Genomic DNA, 16,023 nt, shown 5'->3' with positions numbered 1-16,023 from the left:
ATGCTCACTCGCTGGCATGAAACTATCCGCGCCGAAATGGAAATTATGATTAAACAATAAAGCCCGTTCTTGTGCGTGTGTGTTTTTTATTTTCTTTATTGTCTACCCTGTCACACTGCTCAGAGTGGACAAACTTTGTGGGCTAATTTTTCGAACAATCTTCCCCACCAAATGGCGTCCACACGAGCGCAGGTGCGTTCGCGTTTACCCAAACGCTTACCGGCCTTGCTCAAATCGACGGCAAGTTGCAGCTCACTGCAACTCATCTTTCGACCAGCCAGACTGGCTCGCGAAACCCAATCAACCAAAAAAGGAAACTCCTGTCAGCTCCCGAAGCTGCCGCAACATTCCCACGTCATCGCGAACATGGATGGAGAAGGAAAACTCGCGCGTTCGTTGCGCCACCGAATCGAACGGAGGGTGTGCAAAAAAAAAACAGCACCGTACAAGCGCCCCCGGCAACAGGCAACACTCGGACTCTCGACAGCCCGAAAGTCCGAGCATGGGCTTTGATTTATGAAGTAATAAGAAAGCATTGGCGCATCGCGGTGCGCGCGCGTAATCACAACCGCGCGACGGGCGCATGGAGCTTGTATTGGGCTCACTTAAGTTAAAGCTTTTTTTTTCTGTTACTTCGGTTACTCATCCTTCTCCTTTCGACTCGCCCGGGAGTAGGCATGTTTTCATTTCATTTTCGACTCTCTACGCCGTGTTTGATCAGCGGCTTGGGGCCTCCTACTCGGGAAATCATCGTCCGGTGACAATGTCACGAGTGTTTTCGGTCGCGAATCATTTTACTGTCATGAGCGGTGATGATTTATGTGCCGCCTTGGTAAAACCAGCGTTATGGACCGCTCGGGCGCTTCGGTGGTTGGGTGCGTGGCGCATAAATTATGCGCCAGGGTACGTATTGTGCAAATAATTCAACGCCGGTGACAAAACGCATCACACTTTCGGGTGTAATTTGCGAGTAATGCGGCCCGGTCTTGGGAAGAGATGATGCTTTTTTTTTTTGCTTAACTGACGCGGAATTCAAGCTTAACTGTTCCTGATGGGATTGGGACCCGGGATTCGTAAGCAAGATCCCGACGAGCCGGTTTGTGATCGTGACCGGTCCCCGACGGATACTTCACACATCCCGCGACCACGGATTGAGACATTTTATGAGCCACCCCATTAAACCCAACCCCACTGACACCGGGGCTATGTTTTTGTACCACAGAACTGGTTGGGTCAAGCAAGGGTGGAATATTCGCGGAACCATCCACGAAGGTGTTACGTGTGACTGGCCCTAAATCATGCGCCCAGCTAGTGCAGGGCTTATGCGTGCCCAACCCGGACGGTCGGTGATCAGTTTATGAATAGACCTCTGACTGGACCGCTTTTCTTGGTTGGGATGGGAGCCATAGGGTCAAACTAATTTCTTTGTAACAATTTTTACGCCTATTGCCGCGGGAAAGCCCCACCAAAAGCATGAATGAGCTGAAACGTAGCTCTCTTGGTTGTTCACTCCTTCCCCGGTACGTTGTCGTTCACGATGAAAAGCCATTTTCCATCAAAATCTGTGTGAAAGCTTTTGCGAGCTCCAACCCCATTCATGAACAGTCAATCATCGTTTCGTACGGCGTGTTCTATTCTATTTTTTTATCCCAACACCCAACGCCCTTCACAGAACGATGGCCATCGTCACTCTATCGCAGGCCGAAGAGGAAAAACGAGAATAAATTAAAAATAGCGTCACCAGCAAGCAGGAGCGAGATTATGAATGAATCCAGCTTGCGGAAACTGGTGCACTGATAGTGGCTCATAGAAATCGGTTCACGGTGTCCCTTGGGAAGGATTCACCTTTCCATTCAACCTGCTGCGATGGTGCCCAGAAAGCTCGGCACCCACGCTGCTTTAGTGAAAGGATGCGGCATAATGTCACGTCGAGATAAATCTTGTCACACCCGGCAACGTTCTTGGACCACGGATGCCGGAAGGGCACGAAGCGACCAACGGTTGGCGCGTTCATTGATAAAAATGAACCACGTACACGGGCCCACTCGAGTCTATTGGCGTGGCGCGCTCGATGTAACCTTTAACCACAAACGCTAAAGGGCATCCTTCAGCTTCATCCGGAGCATCGGAAGGCGGCCGGGGAGCGGGAAAAAATCTTCTTTTTTTGCCCTAAAACAAAACGCCCCTCTTTCACAGGATCCTATTATCCGTGTGCCTAGCCATCGTCGTCTCTTCCCGGTGCTTTTTTTTCGTTCATTATCGGGGAGCAAGCGCAGGGATGATGTGAAGTGAAAACCTCGAGGAAGGCCACCGTGGAAAATCGATATCCATTCAGTGATGTCATGAAAAGCACCCTAGCCGGGCGAGAAAGAGATGACACGAGTCACGGTTTCTGTACAGCCGTTCCAGATCGGCCATCGAAGCATGCCATGAAGCACGAGGAAAAAGTGAGCTTTCGATATTGAAAGCGTGTGACATTGATGGAAAATGTTTCAAATAAACTTCGTTGGCTTTGCCTACAAGATTTGAACTGGAATATGTCCTAGTATGACACCCACAACCCGAAAGATGTCGCGATGTAACTACCTTCAAACGAACTTTCGCTCACAGATTTCCCTAAATCTCATCCAGAACACATACCGTCGGTATCCACGATTGCCTTCGCCTGTTGCCTCAGCCACACACTTAAAAGCTCCTTTAAACACTCACTCACTCTCTCTCCCTCTCTCTCACACACACACACACTCACACGCGGCTTTTTGTACTATCGGTTTAAATATCACCCAGTTTCTTTCGCCACTTTCCACCACTTAAACGGCACGTTAAACGAGCCCGACGGAAAAGCCTTAAAAGCGGTACGCGATAATATCACACGGCTTCGACGTTGCGTTGGACGCTAATGGTGCCGAAAAACAGAAGCAAGCTCGAACCGAAATCGGCCAAAATTGGGAGGGAAATTCAATTTCCCAGGTACGTGCACTTCCACCCGCTGTTCGATCGGTTCCGTCGTCTGCTGTCGCGTTCCATCGCCTGCCACCTGGTGGTTGTAGCGAGGCCTCCTTGGATGATTGTAATCCACCCAAATGCGTTGGTTCGATTGCGGGGTTGTGATGTCAGAACCATTACATCACCGTTCGGCGTTCAGCGTGAAACTAAGCTTCGCGCCGCCAGTCGATGCCGTCTTTATTATCCTTGTGCCTTCGAATGACCTTGGAAACGGCTCGAACCGAACGAGCTGGCGATGATGGTGATACACGAACGAGACAACACTGAAGCAGGGTTTCTTTTGCGCAAACGGGACGGCTAGTGGCCATTTTCTCCACCCGAATGCTCCACCGTGGTAGTGGTGTAGCTCGCTGTTTACCCATGTGACGTCACTCGTGCAAACAACCCACCACGTCTTGCACGCCCTTCGGGCGCTGGGGTGGATCAGACGCCACTGCGAACTCACACCCACATGTGCAGCGAAAGTGTGTGTGTGTGTGTGTGTGTGATGCATGCCTTGTGAATTTTTCCACCCACCCACCCACCCACCCCATGACATCGTTTCCCATGGCGACGGGAGGGAGAACGATGGGATTCACTTTCGATCGATTGCGTCAAACGCGCTTTTCCGACATGAGCATGAGAAAAGCGTTGAAAGGGACATGAATCGATCCCTAGCGACCGGGACGCTCATCTCACACCCGGCTGCCCAGCAGCCATGAAGCTCGTCAAGGATTATGATTTATTTTTGCCGCTGCATCCGTACCGAGCAGCGGGCAGATTTCCCGAGAACGTTGGATTTAATATTTTCTCCCCGATTAAGCCTGGCAATCGCATTCAGCGCCCCGCGAGCTCGGTTAATCGGTTGCCTGTGCTGTGACGCACCGAGGGGTTGAGTTGGGTGGGTGATATTCGTCAGATTCGTTTGAAACCCAACCCCACCCGGTGGTCCGTTATTGAGGTGCGTGAAATTGTGCGAAAGTTTGCCGTTTTGCGAGACGGAAATAAATCGCCCATTTATGAGTGCTCTCGGGTAAAAAGCATTCACCGCTAGAACAATCGGACCCGTGACGCAGGACGCGAAAAATGGACGGCAAATTCGCGGCCAGCTCGCGAAATGCGATTATTTGCTGGGTTTCGGTGGGGTTCGCTGACATAAATCTAATAATGCGCCAAAAATAGCCACCAAATCGCACGGTTTTTCTCGCTGGAAACGGACCCGGCCCTGGCGCGCGTGCCGCGGCGAGTTCATTTTACAAAACATTAGCACCTACTAACCGTAAAGCGCCACAAATGGGCATATGCATGTTGGGCAGGTGTTGATGTGCACCACCGGGAAACTGGGAGTTTCCCAGCATCGAATCAAACCCGGACCTCGCTAGGACCTGGCTTGGGCCACACACGACGTGCGGCTTCGTCCCATTTGCGGTGCCGATCGCACGTGAAATGGGGTGCGCGCGAGTAGCCCTTCATTTCCATGTGAAGACGGGAACAATCGGGTTCACAATTTCACACACGATTTGGGCACAACCAACCTTTAATGCGTGCGCTTGAGAGCGTTCCACGGATGCACCCGAGTGCGGGTGGTTTTCGGGCGTAAGAGGTTTGGCGCCAACCCGAGGAAAACGTCCTCTTGCTGACGGGTTTTCTCTGGTACCGGTGTACATTAATTTCCCGCTAGCACGCATACGTAAAGGAGCAGCAGCGCTTCCTGAAAATGCACCTCACGAATATAGCGGAATAGCGCAAAAGGCTTGTGTTCTTTTTGGCGTGTCCGGCTGTGCCGTCGTTCCCACCGAAACCCAGAGAGTCTGTTCGAGTCCTTACGATCGATTTTTTACGGCTAAACAAAACTTTGCCCGGCCTCGTAAGGACAAGGTCATCAGCGGCTCGCGAGCGGGCAAAAACTCGCAACACGCCATCGACGGCGTCATAAATCTCTCCTGAACCGGCTCGGGAATGTACCAGCGCTCAAGGTAATGGGCAAAAGTTTTCAGCTTCGGTTGAGATGTTAGCTTGCCGTAATGACTTCAGCATTACTGCGCTCGATTATCGGCAGGTGCATCGAGGCACACTAATCGACTTTCTCTGTATGGTGTTAAATTTAAAAAACAAAAAAGTACACTCGCTTAGAACACCCGGAATACACCCCGGGAATGGAATGTTTCAGACTTTCCACGGCAAGGAAATTGGAAACAAGCCACCATTTCACGTACGATTATCCTCCCTATCAATCAGCACGTGGCTCTACTGTTTCCTTCGATCCATTCGCCAAGGAAAACGGACACCCTTACACAGTACATTGTTGCTATTTCCATGCTTTCCGCAGGCCTAGGAAAAGGGGGCTCGTCAACAATCGCTCCTTCACTGGCGCAGTTCTATTTTTCTATCCATCCAAGGATATAAACCAGTCTGCTGGCAAGGCAGACCCGGAAGCACACTCGCATATGAAGCCTTTCGAGCCACACTACCGAGTACCGGACGGCGTTTTTCCCTCCGGTGACCGTGAAAATGCAAAATACGGCACCGATACGAGCAACAAATAAACGTTCCACCAGCTTGCGCTACTTACGCCGTTCCGGTCATCTGTAAAAAAGGGTTCGTCCGACAATGACGTCACGGATCGCAATGACGAACGCGAGTGGCAAACTCATACGCCGGGGGCCCGATCCAGTGGAAGTGAGAGCGGTTTAAAACGGCAAGTGGAAAATTCATTTATAAATACACCCCACAACGAACACTCGCGTCGAATTTTCGCTCGTGTGTGGAAAAAGCGCATGCTTTTCCCGAGAATGTGCCTCCGTGGTGTTCCTTCATTCCGGCAAAGGGGGTTAGAACGCGATGCATTTGTCGCACATTCGGGAAAGCTTTTTCTGTTCTTGCTCATCTGTGTCTCTTGCGTCCACACACACACATTCGGTCGGCTGATGACGCGATACATGCATATGGTGGCGCGGTGCATTACCGGGATCGGTGGGGCGAAAAACACCCTATTTTTATGCACTCCGTTCCATGCACCTGCGCGCGCGCGCGCTGAAACGGGCCCACTCATGGTTCTAGCGAGTAGGGAATGAAAAATAGGCTTCCGCTTTGTGCGAGAAATGGATTCACTTCGCTCGATTGCGGTTTTGGGGTGGTTTGGGCACAAGTACGTGTTAGTTCCCTTCCCGGTAATGGCTTTAATTCGACACATCGCGCGATATTAATAGAAAATAAGCTCCAATTCGGGTCGCAAAATGTACAAGCGCATTTTTTTTAACGGAAAAAAATCCCCGCACCACATTCATTATGACAGCAAATGCAGGCCCGCGAGCCGCAAAACAATGTGTAAAAATAATTTTCCTCCGTCGAGTGCTGCCGTCCAACGGTCTCGCGTGCAATTTTCCCACCGCGAAACGTAGGGCGCGAGAGAAAGCGAAAATTAAATTATGCATACCGATGCGTCATCGAATGCAGCACATGGCACATATTCGTTGGCCCCACGGGATGCCCGAGATGACGACCGCTGCCGGAAGTGTGCCGATCCGCTCGGTGGGGCTTAGAATTAAATTAGTTTAATTAATCTAATGGGAAGAACGCAACACCTAGTCCCCATCCTCGTCACGACCGACGCCGTCTGCCTGCTGGTCTGCTGGTTTAGCTCCCGACAAGATAAACAACCATTTCACTGCCACTTTCAATCATATTTCCCGTCGACGCAAAACCCCCAAACCACCCCGGTACGGTGACATCGCATTCCAGCGTCTGCTGCGTGCTGCCAGCGCGCTATAACTGCCCGTCTGGCGCAAGTCTAGCCGATGCTCTGGGATTGCTGCAGCAGTTGCAGCAGTTTTCGCGACGGTTTCGCGCCATTTAGATCAATTTGTAAATGATCATGTTCCCTGCGCGAGGTTTCGACCATCGACGGGGCGGTTGTTGCATTCGACAGCCGGCCAGCGAGATTCGGCCGGAATTCGATTCGCGATTTTCTCGGCCCGCCCAACGCGCGATGTGTGGCATGGTGAAAAAGCCAAAAGCACCACCGACCGATCGAGATGCCGAGGGGTGAGATTTATTTATGACAAGCGCTGTCTTGCGGGCGAGACTGAGGCGAGTTTCCCGGGCTAGCGGGGTTTTTAATTCATGCGTCTGCTGGATTTTCCTAGACGAACGACGGTTCCCCGCACTAACGATCGCGCGATTGCGAAACGGTCTGGTGGTTGGCACGCCGTTCCGCCGTTCTGCTTGTCGCCGCTTAAGTGGTTCTGGATTTTTGCACCTTCCCGCGGTTCGTTTTGCAAAACGATCGTGAATGAACCTTCCACCGAGGGCGACTGTTGCCACCATGCGCCTCCATTCAGTCAGTTCAGGCCGGTGTGCTCTGGTTTGCTGAATGTGAAAAATGTCTCATTAGAAATTTGATCTGAATTATGCGTTCCGACATAAACCATCCATTCCGTCGCCGATCGTCGATTGCAGGTTGATTACAGTCCTTTTTTAGCATAAGACCGGCTCACGGTCGTTCGCATTATGTAGATAAAAAAAAAATAGCACCAAATCTCTTACAAGTACAAAACGTAGTCTTGTACCTAATCACCGCCAAAAACCATCGCATATAATCTTATCGACCTTGAGGCAATCACGGGAGTTGATTCTTTTTTCGAGTAAATGCCAAACTGGCAAAAAAGCGCCCGATCGATCAACATTTGCTCCAGGTTGTTTGTCGTGCAGGAGTGCAGTTGCAGCTGGCTGCCACCAAAAGCACCACCCAATCAACATGCACATGGTATTAACAGTGTGGAAATCAATCGCACTTCTTCCCATCATCAGCAGTGTTGATCAGCAGCTTAGCAGCGTTTTGCTTTATCCCTCGATCATGATACGATCAAAACCGTCTGTGGTCTAATTATATCTTTCGCTAGTAATTAATCAAGATTTTTTTTTCGCCATTCTGGTTTTGGCCGGCGGTTATTGTTTTTTATGATCGATCTCGGGTGGATGGGTTAGTGCGGTAGTCATTGCAATCACCCGTGGCCGGATGGAAAGAACCGGATTATGGCAAAACGCAGGACACAAAATGATTAACAACGAAACGGCAACGAAACTGCACAGCATGCATCGCGAAGGACAGGCTGTTCGGTCGTTTGCCTTTTTTGGGCTGGCGGCATGTATTTTTTTGTTTGTTTGTTGCGTTTGCTCCCCTTCGAGCCCAGCGGCAGAACGGATTTTAATCCGCACCCAGCCACCACGATTGCATCCACTTCCTAATGCACCTATTTTTAAACCGCCCGGTTTCGAGGGGCAAATCGTCAGCTCCACAGCCTGCGTGTGCATCGCCAATCGGCGTGCAGCCCGAAATGAGCCGTCGGGGACGTGATTAAAAATAATAAGCCGTACTTTTCCATGCTGGCACCCAGGCCAGCCCGAAAAACCACCTGTCACGCGTGTTGCGCGCTGCTTAGACGCTGATTTCGCCGGTTCACCGCCGACGTTCCCGTCGGGTATCCCTGTGAAGGACACCAAGAGGGCCACCGAAAAACGAGGGGATCTCGCAGCGAGTCCTAATGAGCCATACGAACGCCGCGATTTGCCCACATCGAATACATTCTATTCACATTTTATCATCATTATGCCGAGCGCTCCGGAGCAAAGATTCGAGCCCGCAACGACGCAGGACGTGGCCCATTTCCTTCTCGTTCGCTTCGCTGCAACACCAACCGAACGGCCGGGCACGGGCAAGATGCGATCCGCAAACGCATAGTCATCATCGTCATAATCACGGTGGGACAAATATTTCCTCCACGGCCCGGTACGGCCTATTCCGGCACGGGCCGTTTGGGGTGGAAAAGTTATGACAAGTTTTTCGCACGGCAACGCGAACTCGAGCACGCACGCACGAAGGCAATTAAATCACAGTCGCACTGCCGCATTGCTGAACCGGCGTTCGCGCGATCGGATGCTTTGTGATACAAACTAGTGCCGGCATGGCAGCGAGAGTGAAGCGCTCGAAAGGTGCCGCAATAATCATTTGATCGTTCAGTGCCATCAAAAAACCCCAAAAAAAAAACCAAAAAGGTACGCACCCGACCATTGACGAATGTGCGGCGCATTATCACCGGGAAAGCGATCCGTTTTCGTTTCGTTCGGCGGGAGCACGCCTGGGCGATGGAAAACACGCGCACAATTAGCCACATTCACGAAAATATGGTGCGCACCGTCGCACGAGGCGACAGAGTGTGTCGCACCCTGGCGGCACGGGCCGGCGCTCGAGCGCGTGAAGTGCGAAAATTTGCACCTACCCGCGATCCCATTCTGTGGCCCACTGTGCACACCCTTCTTATGCCTGACGACAAAGGAATCCCTACGCTGAGAGAGGTTGGAATAAAATGTATCATCGTGTGCCGGCGTGCTCGGCGGTTTGGCTAAGCGAGCTGTCATGTCGGGAAAGACAGAAGACAAAACCCAACGATGAGGTTCGGAATGTTGGAGCAACTCTTTTAGGATGGCGTCGTGGTGTGTTTGCGAACGGTGGTGAACGTGTTGCGTGTGCGATCTAATCAATCTGATCTGAGCAGCGCGTGCATTCGTCATACACAAGTGATACGATTTTAACGACATCAATATGAAACAGCCATTAGAGCTAAGAGTGTTTCGGGGGCTTTTCTCTGATGCAGTCATCAACCAGCAAAGGAATTCTCGCGATCAGTGATCAGTCATACGATCGTTCATTTAACGCGAGCCTCACAAGGTCGATTCTTGCTTGCATATTTGCTAGAGAAAGATCAAAGTAAGAAAAATAAATTAACCAACCAAACATAAATCAAGCCACGATAGCGATCTCGCGCGCGGGCGACTTAAACGCACCGTCATCATCGTCCCAAATCAATCGCGACAAATCAGTTCGTGATCGATTCGAACCGGTTGCGGCTGATCAGCTGAAAAAGAAGAAGCCGATCGTTTTGGCAACAGAATCATTGGCATCTTGACGAGATTCCAAAAAATGCGCCATTTGCTGGGTGAAGTCGGCACGAGGGAATTGGTTATTAAATTTAGACGGAATTCCGACCGATCGGTGAGTGCAAGAATTCATGGAATCTGGGAGCATGTTTTCTGTCACGAAGAGAAATTCGACTGCAGTGCAATGCAATGAATTTAGTTCAAAGCAACTGTCCCATGTGATCGTAAATGCATCTGAAGGAAGAAAATCTCAGAAAATTTGCAATAAATGTAATAAACTCATCCAAAGCATTGCTGGGATCCGAGAGGTGGTTTTTATACATTAAAACAAGCTCCTTCCATGTAAAATAAAACAGAAAAAAAACCCAGTCCACTAATTATCAACCATCAGTGTACATTGTTAGCGGATCGAGACCCAGCTGATCGTTGCATCGGGTGGATTGAACCCGTTGTGGTCATGCTTTACAACCCCTCGGTCACAACCCATGCTCAACCTGATGTTAGCGTGTTTTTCGTTGCCCTACGACGCCACCGGATGCACCGTCTTCGCAAAACCATACGACACCTCGTTGCAGGTCCGTGCGAGCTTGCGAGATGTATCGAACCTGATTGCGCCGTCCTGAGTCCTGGAGTCTCGTGGAGCACTCGAAACGTCAAAGCCTCGATGCATCTCGCAAAAAAACCGCGAGGTGAAAATTACCGCGTGAAAAAGCCTGAGGCGATCGCAAAAAAGAGAGAGAAACAAAAAAACAACCCCCAACCACGTCACCCTGACAAAGCGGCACGATAAAGCCGGCTAGTAGCAGGCGAAAAAGGGGCAGAAAACAAATAAACGCACGTTGGACATAAAATAAAACATAACTAGCAAACGCGGCGGGAAGCGAAGGAAAGCCAGCAAGAAGAAAGCAACAACAACAAAAAAAAAACAGCCAGCGACTGGGAGAGATTTTGAAGTCGCGAAAAGAAAAAGGGGGGAAAAAACCACTCCCCATCACGGTGCGGGAAAAACAAACAGCAAACTTAGCAGCCGGCGAACACGACGCCAGAAGAACGGCACTAACAACGCGCAATGGCGCGATCGCAACCTCCCTGGTGGGGAAACAAGTATGTAAGTGCAAAGATTTATGATACTTTGATATAAATAAGTGGGCATTTGTTGTTGTTTGCGCGGCGGTATCGCTTGCACCGGTCGCTTGTTGCACATGCACCAAACGGCAGCAACACCAGCGGCATGATGCGAAAGTACGCACGGCATCATCGCCCTGGGGCTCGGCGACAACGTCGGAAGTGACCTGCGGGTTGCAGGGCCGGAGTGCGCACACATTGCAGCTATACACACACACTCACGCACTCGATCGCACCCGGAGGAAATCGCATGCCCCGGCATGGCCCTTTTTCACGGGAAAACCCGAACCTCCTGGGTTGCCATTCGGAGTGGAGTTTTTGGTGGCTTGCCGTGACGGTGGTGGCAGTGCTATATTGCACGGTTCACGCAGCGCAACCGATGCGCTTACAGTCGTTAGATGCAGCGCCTGTTGGGTGTGGTAATAATAGAAAGAGCCGGTTTTAATAGAACCGCCGAAAAATCATGCTATCAAGACCGTCGAGAACCGTTCAAAGGGTTCAACGGCCTCTCTGATAGGGGGATTTTCTTTGCACGTGCCATGCAGCACGATCGCACGGTGAAGGACATCATCAAGTGATAAGGAACCGTTTGACGATCACCTATGCAGTTGATCCGTTTGAATCCGCAGCTGTAATCCCCTTAATAATAGGATCAAAACGCTCCCGACTGGCGCCAGCCCTGCCCGATCGAACGTCCTCGACGAGCGTCACAGGACACGCCTGTGCACACGAGGGATAAATAATTGCACGCGTCAAACGATCCCAGTCGCGGTCATAATTTTCCACCCAAACCCAACCCCGCTCTCGGGAAAGATCGCAACAACCTTTTCCCTTGGCGGCCATTAGCGCCAATCAAGCGCCACACGCGCTTGCCAGCTAAAGGCCAGCTCGTTTTGGGAGTCCCGATCGGCGCCCGATGTTAACACGGGTGCGTTGATTGTTCCGATGACATTAATGGCAATAATTAGTGGCACCGTGGATTAGCGAGCAGGTCGGTCTTGTGGCAGGCCGGTCGCGTTTTGCAGCTTTGCACATCAATTAAACGTGCGTGCGTGCGTCCATTCGTCCATTCGTCCATTCGTCCATTCGTGATCATGCACGCACATGCCAGACCGTGTTTGGCAATCGAAAATCCACCGATGCCCGTAGCAAACGGTGTCGCTGCTGGCGCCGCTGGCGACATCACTCGTGGTGCAATTAGTTCCGCGGAGGTTCCACGGTGGACATTTATGACACCGGGTTTCGGGAGTCGCCACCGCGGTGGCGCTTAAATTCCCTTTCAACCCTTCGACGGGTGCAGCCCTGAAAAAGACCCCCGAATACGTGGCGCCGAAATCAGGGGAAAGAAGCACTCGTTCACGTCGACCGATTCATCGAGGCGATCTTTCAGGGCGCCAGGAATTCGCTTGGAGACCTCCAAGAATGCCGCACGGATCGAAGTTCCCTTTCGGTTGACGCCATCACTCGGCAGGTTTGTCGGGCATGGGGACCACTTGACTTTTGGGCGCCCGCTTTTCGCTTCTTTTTTCTTTATTTTTTTTTGCTTCCCCCTTTCGAACGTGGCGCACGCTGTTTGATATTTCGGCGCTGATGATTTAGATTCGGTATCGAAAGAGCAAATAGCTTAATAATGCATCTGCTGACAGTGTTGATCGGGAACGCACGCGCGTGCCTGCAGTCACGAGGACGCGCACGCCGCGTGGTCGATTCTTCACCACGGTTCGGTGCTGTCAGTTAGTGTTTTTTGGGAGGTAAAAATGTCACACGCGCTAGGACGTCGGGCTGGGTGGCCACACACACACTCACACGCATACGAAAAATGGCCGATTGTAGTGGCGGGGCATTTCGCGCTCGGTCCAAGGATGGATAAGGTTGCACTTTCGATTCAGGGGGGAGACTATTTTTCGCTGACCGGGTGATATTTGGGTCCTGCTCCAAGATCTATGGTTTATTTATTGTCCGGCCGCGATGCGTCTTTAATGATCGTTTGGTGGCTTGGGTGGCCGTGGGTTGATACAGGAGTTTAATTAATAATCGCGTAAGGTTAATGGCGGTTGTGGGGCAATTGCGCAATGGGTGATATTTGCGCGTCGTGATACTTTTCGCTGGGTGTGATTCTTCTCACGAAGGCAGGTTGGATTTTATCATCGACCCAGCCGTGGTTTTAGTTTATTTTTGTGAGACCTCATGTGGCCACGGGGACATGGTCGATTGATGCAATTCTGCCAGCAGATTCCGCATGGTGGCCCTGTCTTTTTTTCCCCCCACAACCAATCTCGGCTAATTAGCTCGGAAGCTGGCCACATCGCATCGATCAAATTGGCCCATCTCCCGAGCAGGTCGCATTGGAATCGCCTTCGTCCGGGTGTAACGTAGCCCACTGGCGCTTGAGAAGTTGAGCGAACTTCCGGGGTTCTAAATTCGTGCCAACCGGTCACGATCGTCCCTTTCCTTTCTGCGAGTGATGATTAAATTCCGCCGAGTGCGTGAAGGAGAGAGAGAGAGAGAGCAAAAAAGGCATGTAACGAAATAAATGCAACGCACTCAGCCGTCTACGGACGAGCAACTTCGCCAGGGGTTTTTTGAGCGAAGGTTGACATGAGTTCTGGCGCAGTTGGCGTCCACCGGTCAAATTAGCCGATGACATGCGCCTGCCACGCCCAAAATCGCTGGGTGCGTGTGATGGAGACAAGCTCCAAAAATCCCGCACAGCTCCCACGCGGAAAATCAACCCTTCATGCTGACACGCATTCCCGCAAACCGGCGCTCAGCTGATGGAGATTTCCACTTCGCTCGCGTAATTAATTGCGGGTGGCTAGGCCAACGAGTGCGCTAACAAATTGGATCGCATCAGCGGGCGCGCACACCGACCGGGAAGCCAAATTGACAGGTTGTTTCTTTCCGCCGTGGTTCTGGCACCGTGGCGGAGGAGCGAAAGTTTTCCTGCAAGGGACACGCAGTCAAACATGATACTCCCGGCTGATTGACGCGGTCGCGAAATCGTCCGGCGCGATGTGCAAATATGAGCGGAATTAATCCAGCAGGAGCTAATGACTAGCGAAATTTGGTATTTTTACACGTGGGTAGCGACGAAAAACATGTGCTCGTTATTACACGAATTTCACGCCGTTATGCTACACGATTATCACGAGAATTAGAAGTTTAGAAAATAACAGAGTTTTAAGCACGAAAGCACGTCAACATTGAGAATCTAAAGAGTGTGGAATAAATTGTTGTAACTCATTTAACTGTTTGATAACATATATGTCATAAATTTAGAAAATCATGCAATAATTACAACATCAATTTGAATAAAATACCAAAAACAGCCGAAAATGCTAATTTAACACACACTTTTTACTCAACGTTTGATAAAAACATACAAAATTTATAAGGATTATATAAAAAAGAAGTTAAAACGTGTAACACAAAAAAAAACATACAAAACAGATAAAAATAATAAAGAAAAAAAACTGATAAAATACATACACTTTTTCGCGTCAAAAAACTCAAACTCCTTGCCGGGCTGATCATTGTTGTTTAAATCGCCCCCGAAACCATTCGGGGCAGAACCGTGGCCATTGCGCTCGCAGTAGAACTGAGGCCCGGTAGGCTCACTAGTACGGCCACTACTCACACCGATCGTGCCGGAAATGGGACCAAAGCTGCCATAGCACTGCAGCCCGTCACCATCCGCAACGACGAGCGATGAGCGAAAGAGGCTGGACGGGGGCGACGAGGACGAAGACGAGGACGAACCGGACGAGCTGGATGAGCTGGACAAGGAGCAGGAAGTGGGTGTGGAGACACCGGGAGGCGGTGGTGACGTAGCCGACAGTGGCTCCTGTTTCACGACAATCAGCGAAGCCAGCCGGGTTCGCATGTCCTCGCACCTGCACGGCAACCGGCCACCGGAACGAGCAGAGGACGAATTGTGTTGGGCTTTTGTGTGAATGTCCTGACTCGATCGATTGCTCAACTTTCGCCGGGGAAATAAGCAGCCAGCTGAGCTAGCAGTTCTTCGGCTCCGGGTTTTTGCTCCCTTAAAGGACTCCGATCCACGGGGCAGAGATCACAGAAGAGCATTCGCAAGGATCGCTCACCCGATCGTGGGTATTTGTGATGCGTTTCACACGGGAATTGTTTGTCGAAACTTTGGAACACCAATGGAACACGCATCAACGAACGACTTCAAGCGGGAAGGATGTTTGTTGCGATTTTATAAATCCGAACGCTCGCATGGCAGTGTACACACGTGAGACGAGAATGGGTCATTGGGTCAAGGGGTTTTGCTAGGATAACTCAACTAAAACAAAACGAAACTAAGCCGTTGGTTCGCGAACCGATAGGCGGCACTGGAACAGGACACAACGGGACACTAACACGCAAACATTGTCACACACTAATACTACACACAGGGCAACAACAAAAAACACTAAGCATCGAGCGAAAGAGAGAAATATGATAAAGAAGGATGCATTGGAAAGCGAGGATATGGATACGGTAACATGTACGGTGTTCTACGGGAGGACGGAATCAATTCATTTGTCTTTAGCTCTTTACTCCGCGCTTTGTCAACGTCTTTTGCTTTGGCTAGCAAAAGCATTCAGCTGCATCCAGTTACTGCAACAACGAACAGAAAATCAATAATAAATGCATCACACATCGAAAGCGAAACTACCGCAGCAGAACATGCAGGATCCGTGTACGAACGGGACACATCGACTGTTCCGTGCAAGACTTCTCGACAAAAGCAAAAGCCAACACATTCAGCACCAAAGCTAAGCTCTCAGGCAAGCACAAGACGAATGCAGCACGATCGCAAAGGCGCCTCGGCGATCCCAAAATCTGAACGAACCTGCTGAAGGTTCGCGGACCCTCCGGTGCTGTTCTTGTTCCTCCTCCAGCACGAATGTGACACTGGGCTTGACCGCGGCCGGAATCGGGACGAATTCTGGTCGGTGGTCAATCTCGGGC

General features: G+C 50.7%; 1 protein-coding gene across 1 annotated transcript in view; it reads right to left on the bottom strand.

Moving 5' to 3' along the window:
* Window positions 1-14,929, bottom strand: part of LOC128722618 (probable nuclear hormone receptor HR38) — an 87,761-nt gene extending 72,832 nt beyond the window's left edge. Inside the window, exon 1 of the mRNA XM_053816292.1 lies at window positions 14,536-14,929. Within this exon, the coding sequence (XP_053672267.1) occupies window positions 14,536-14,929 (394 nt within the window). The remainder of the gene's footprint in view (window positions 1-14,535) is intronic.
* Window positions 14,930-16,023: the final 1,094 nt, after the last annotated feature.

Source organism: Anopheles nili, chromosome 3, assembly GCF_943737925.1.
Source record: "Anopheles nili chromosome 3, idAnoNiliSN_F5_01, whole genome shotgun sequence".
NCBI lineage: Eukaryota > Metazoa > Arthropoda > Insecta > Diptera > Culicidae > Anopheles > Anopheles nili.
Note: the sequence above shows the minus strand (reverse complement) of the source record. Positions and strands in the feature narration are given on the sequence as shown.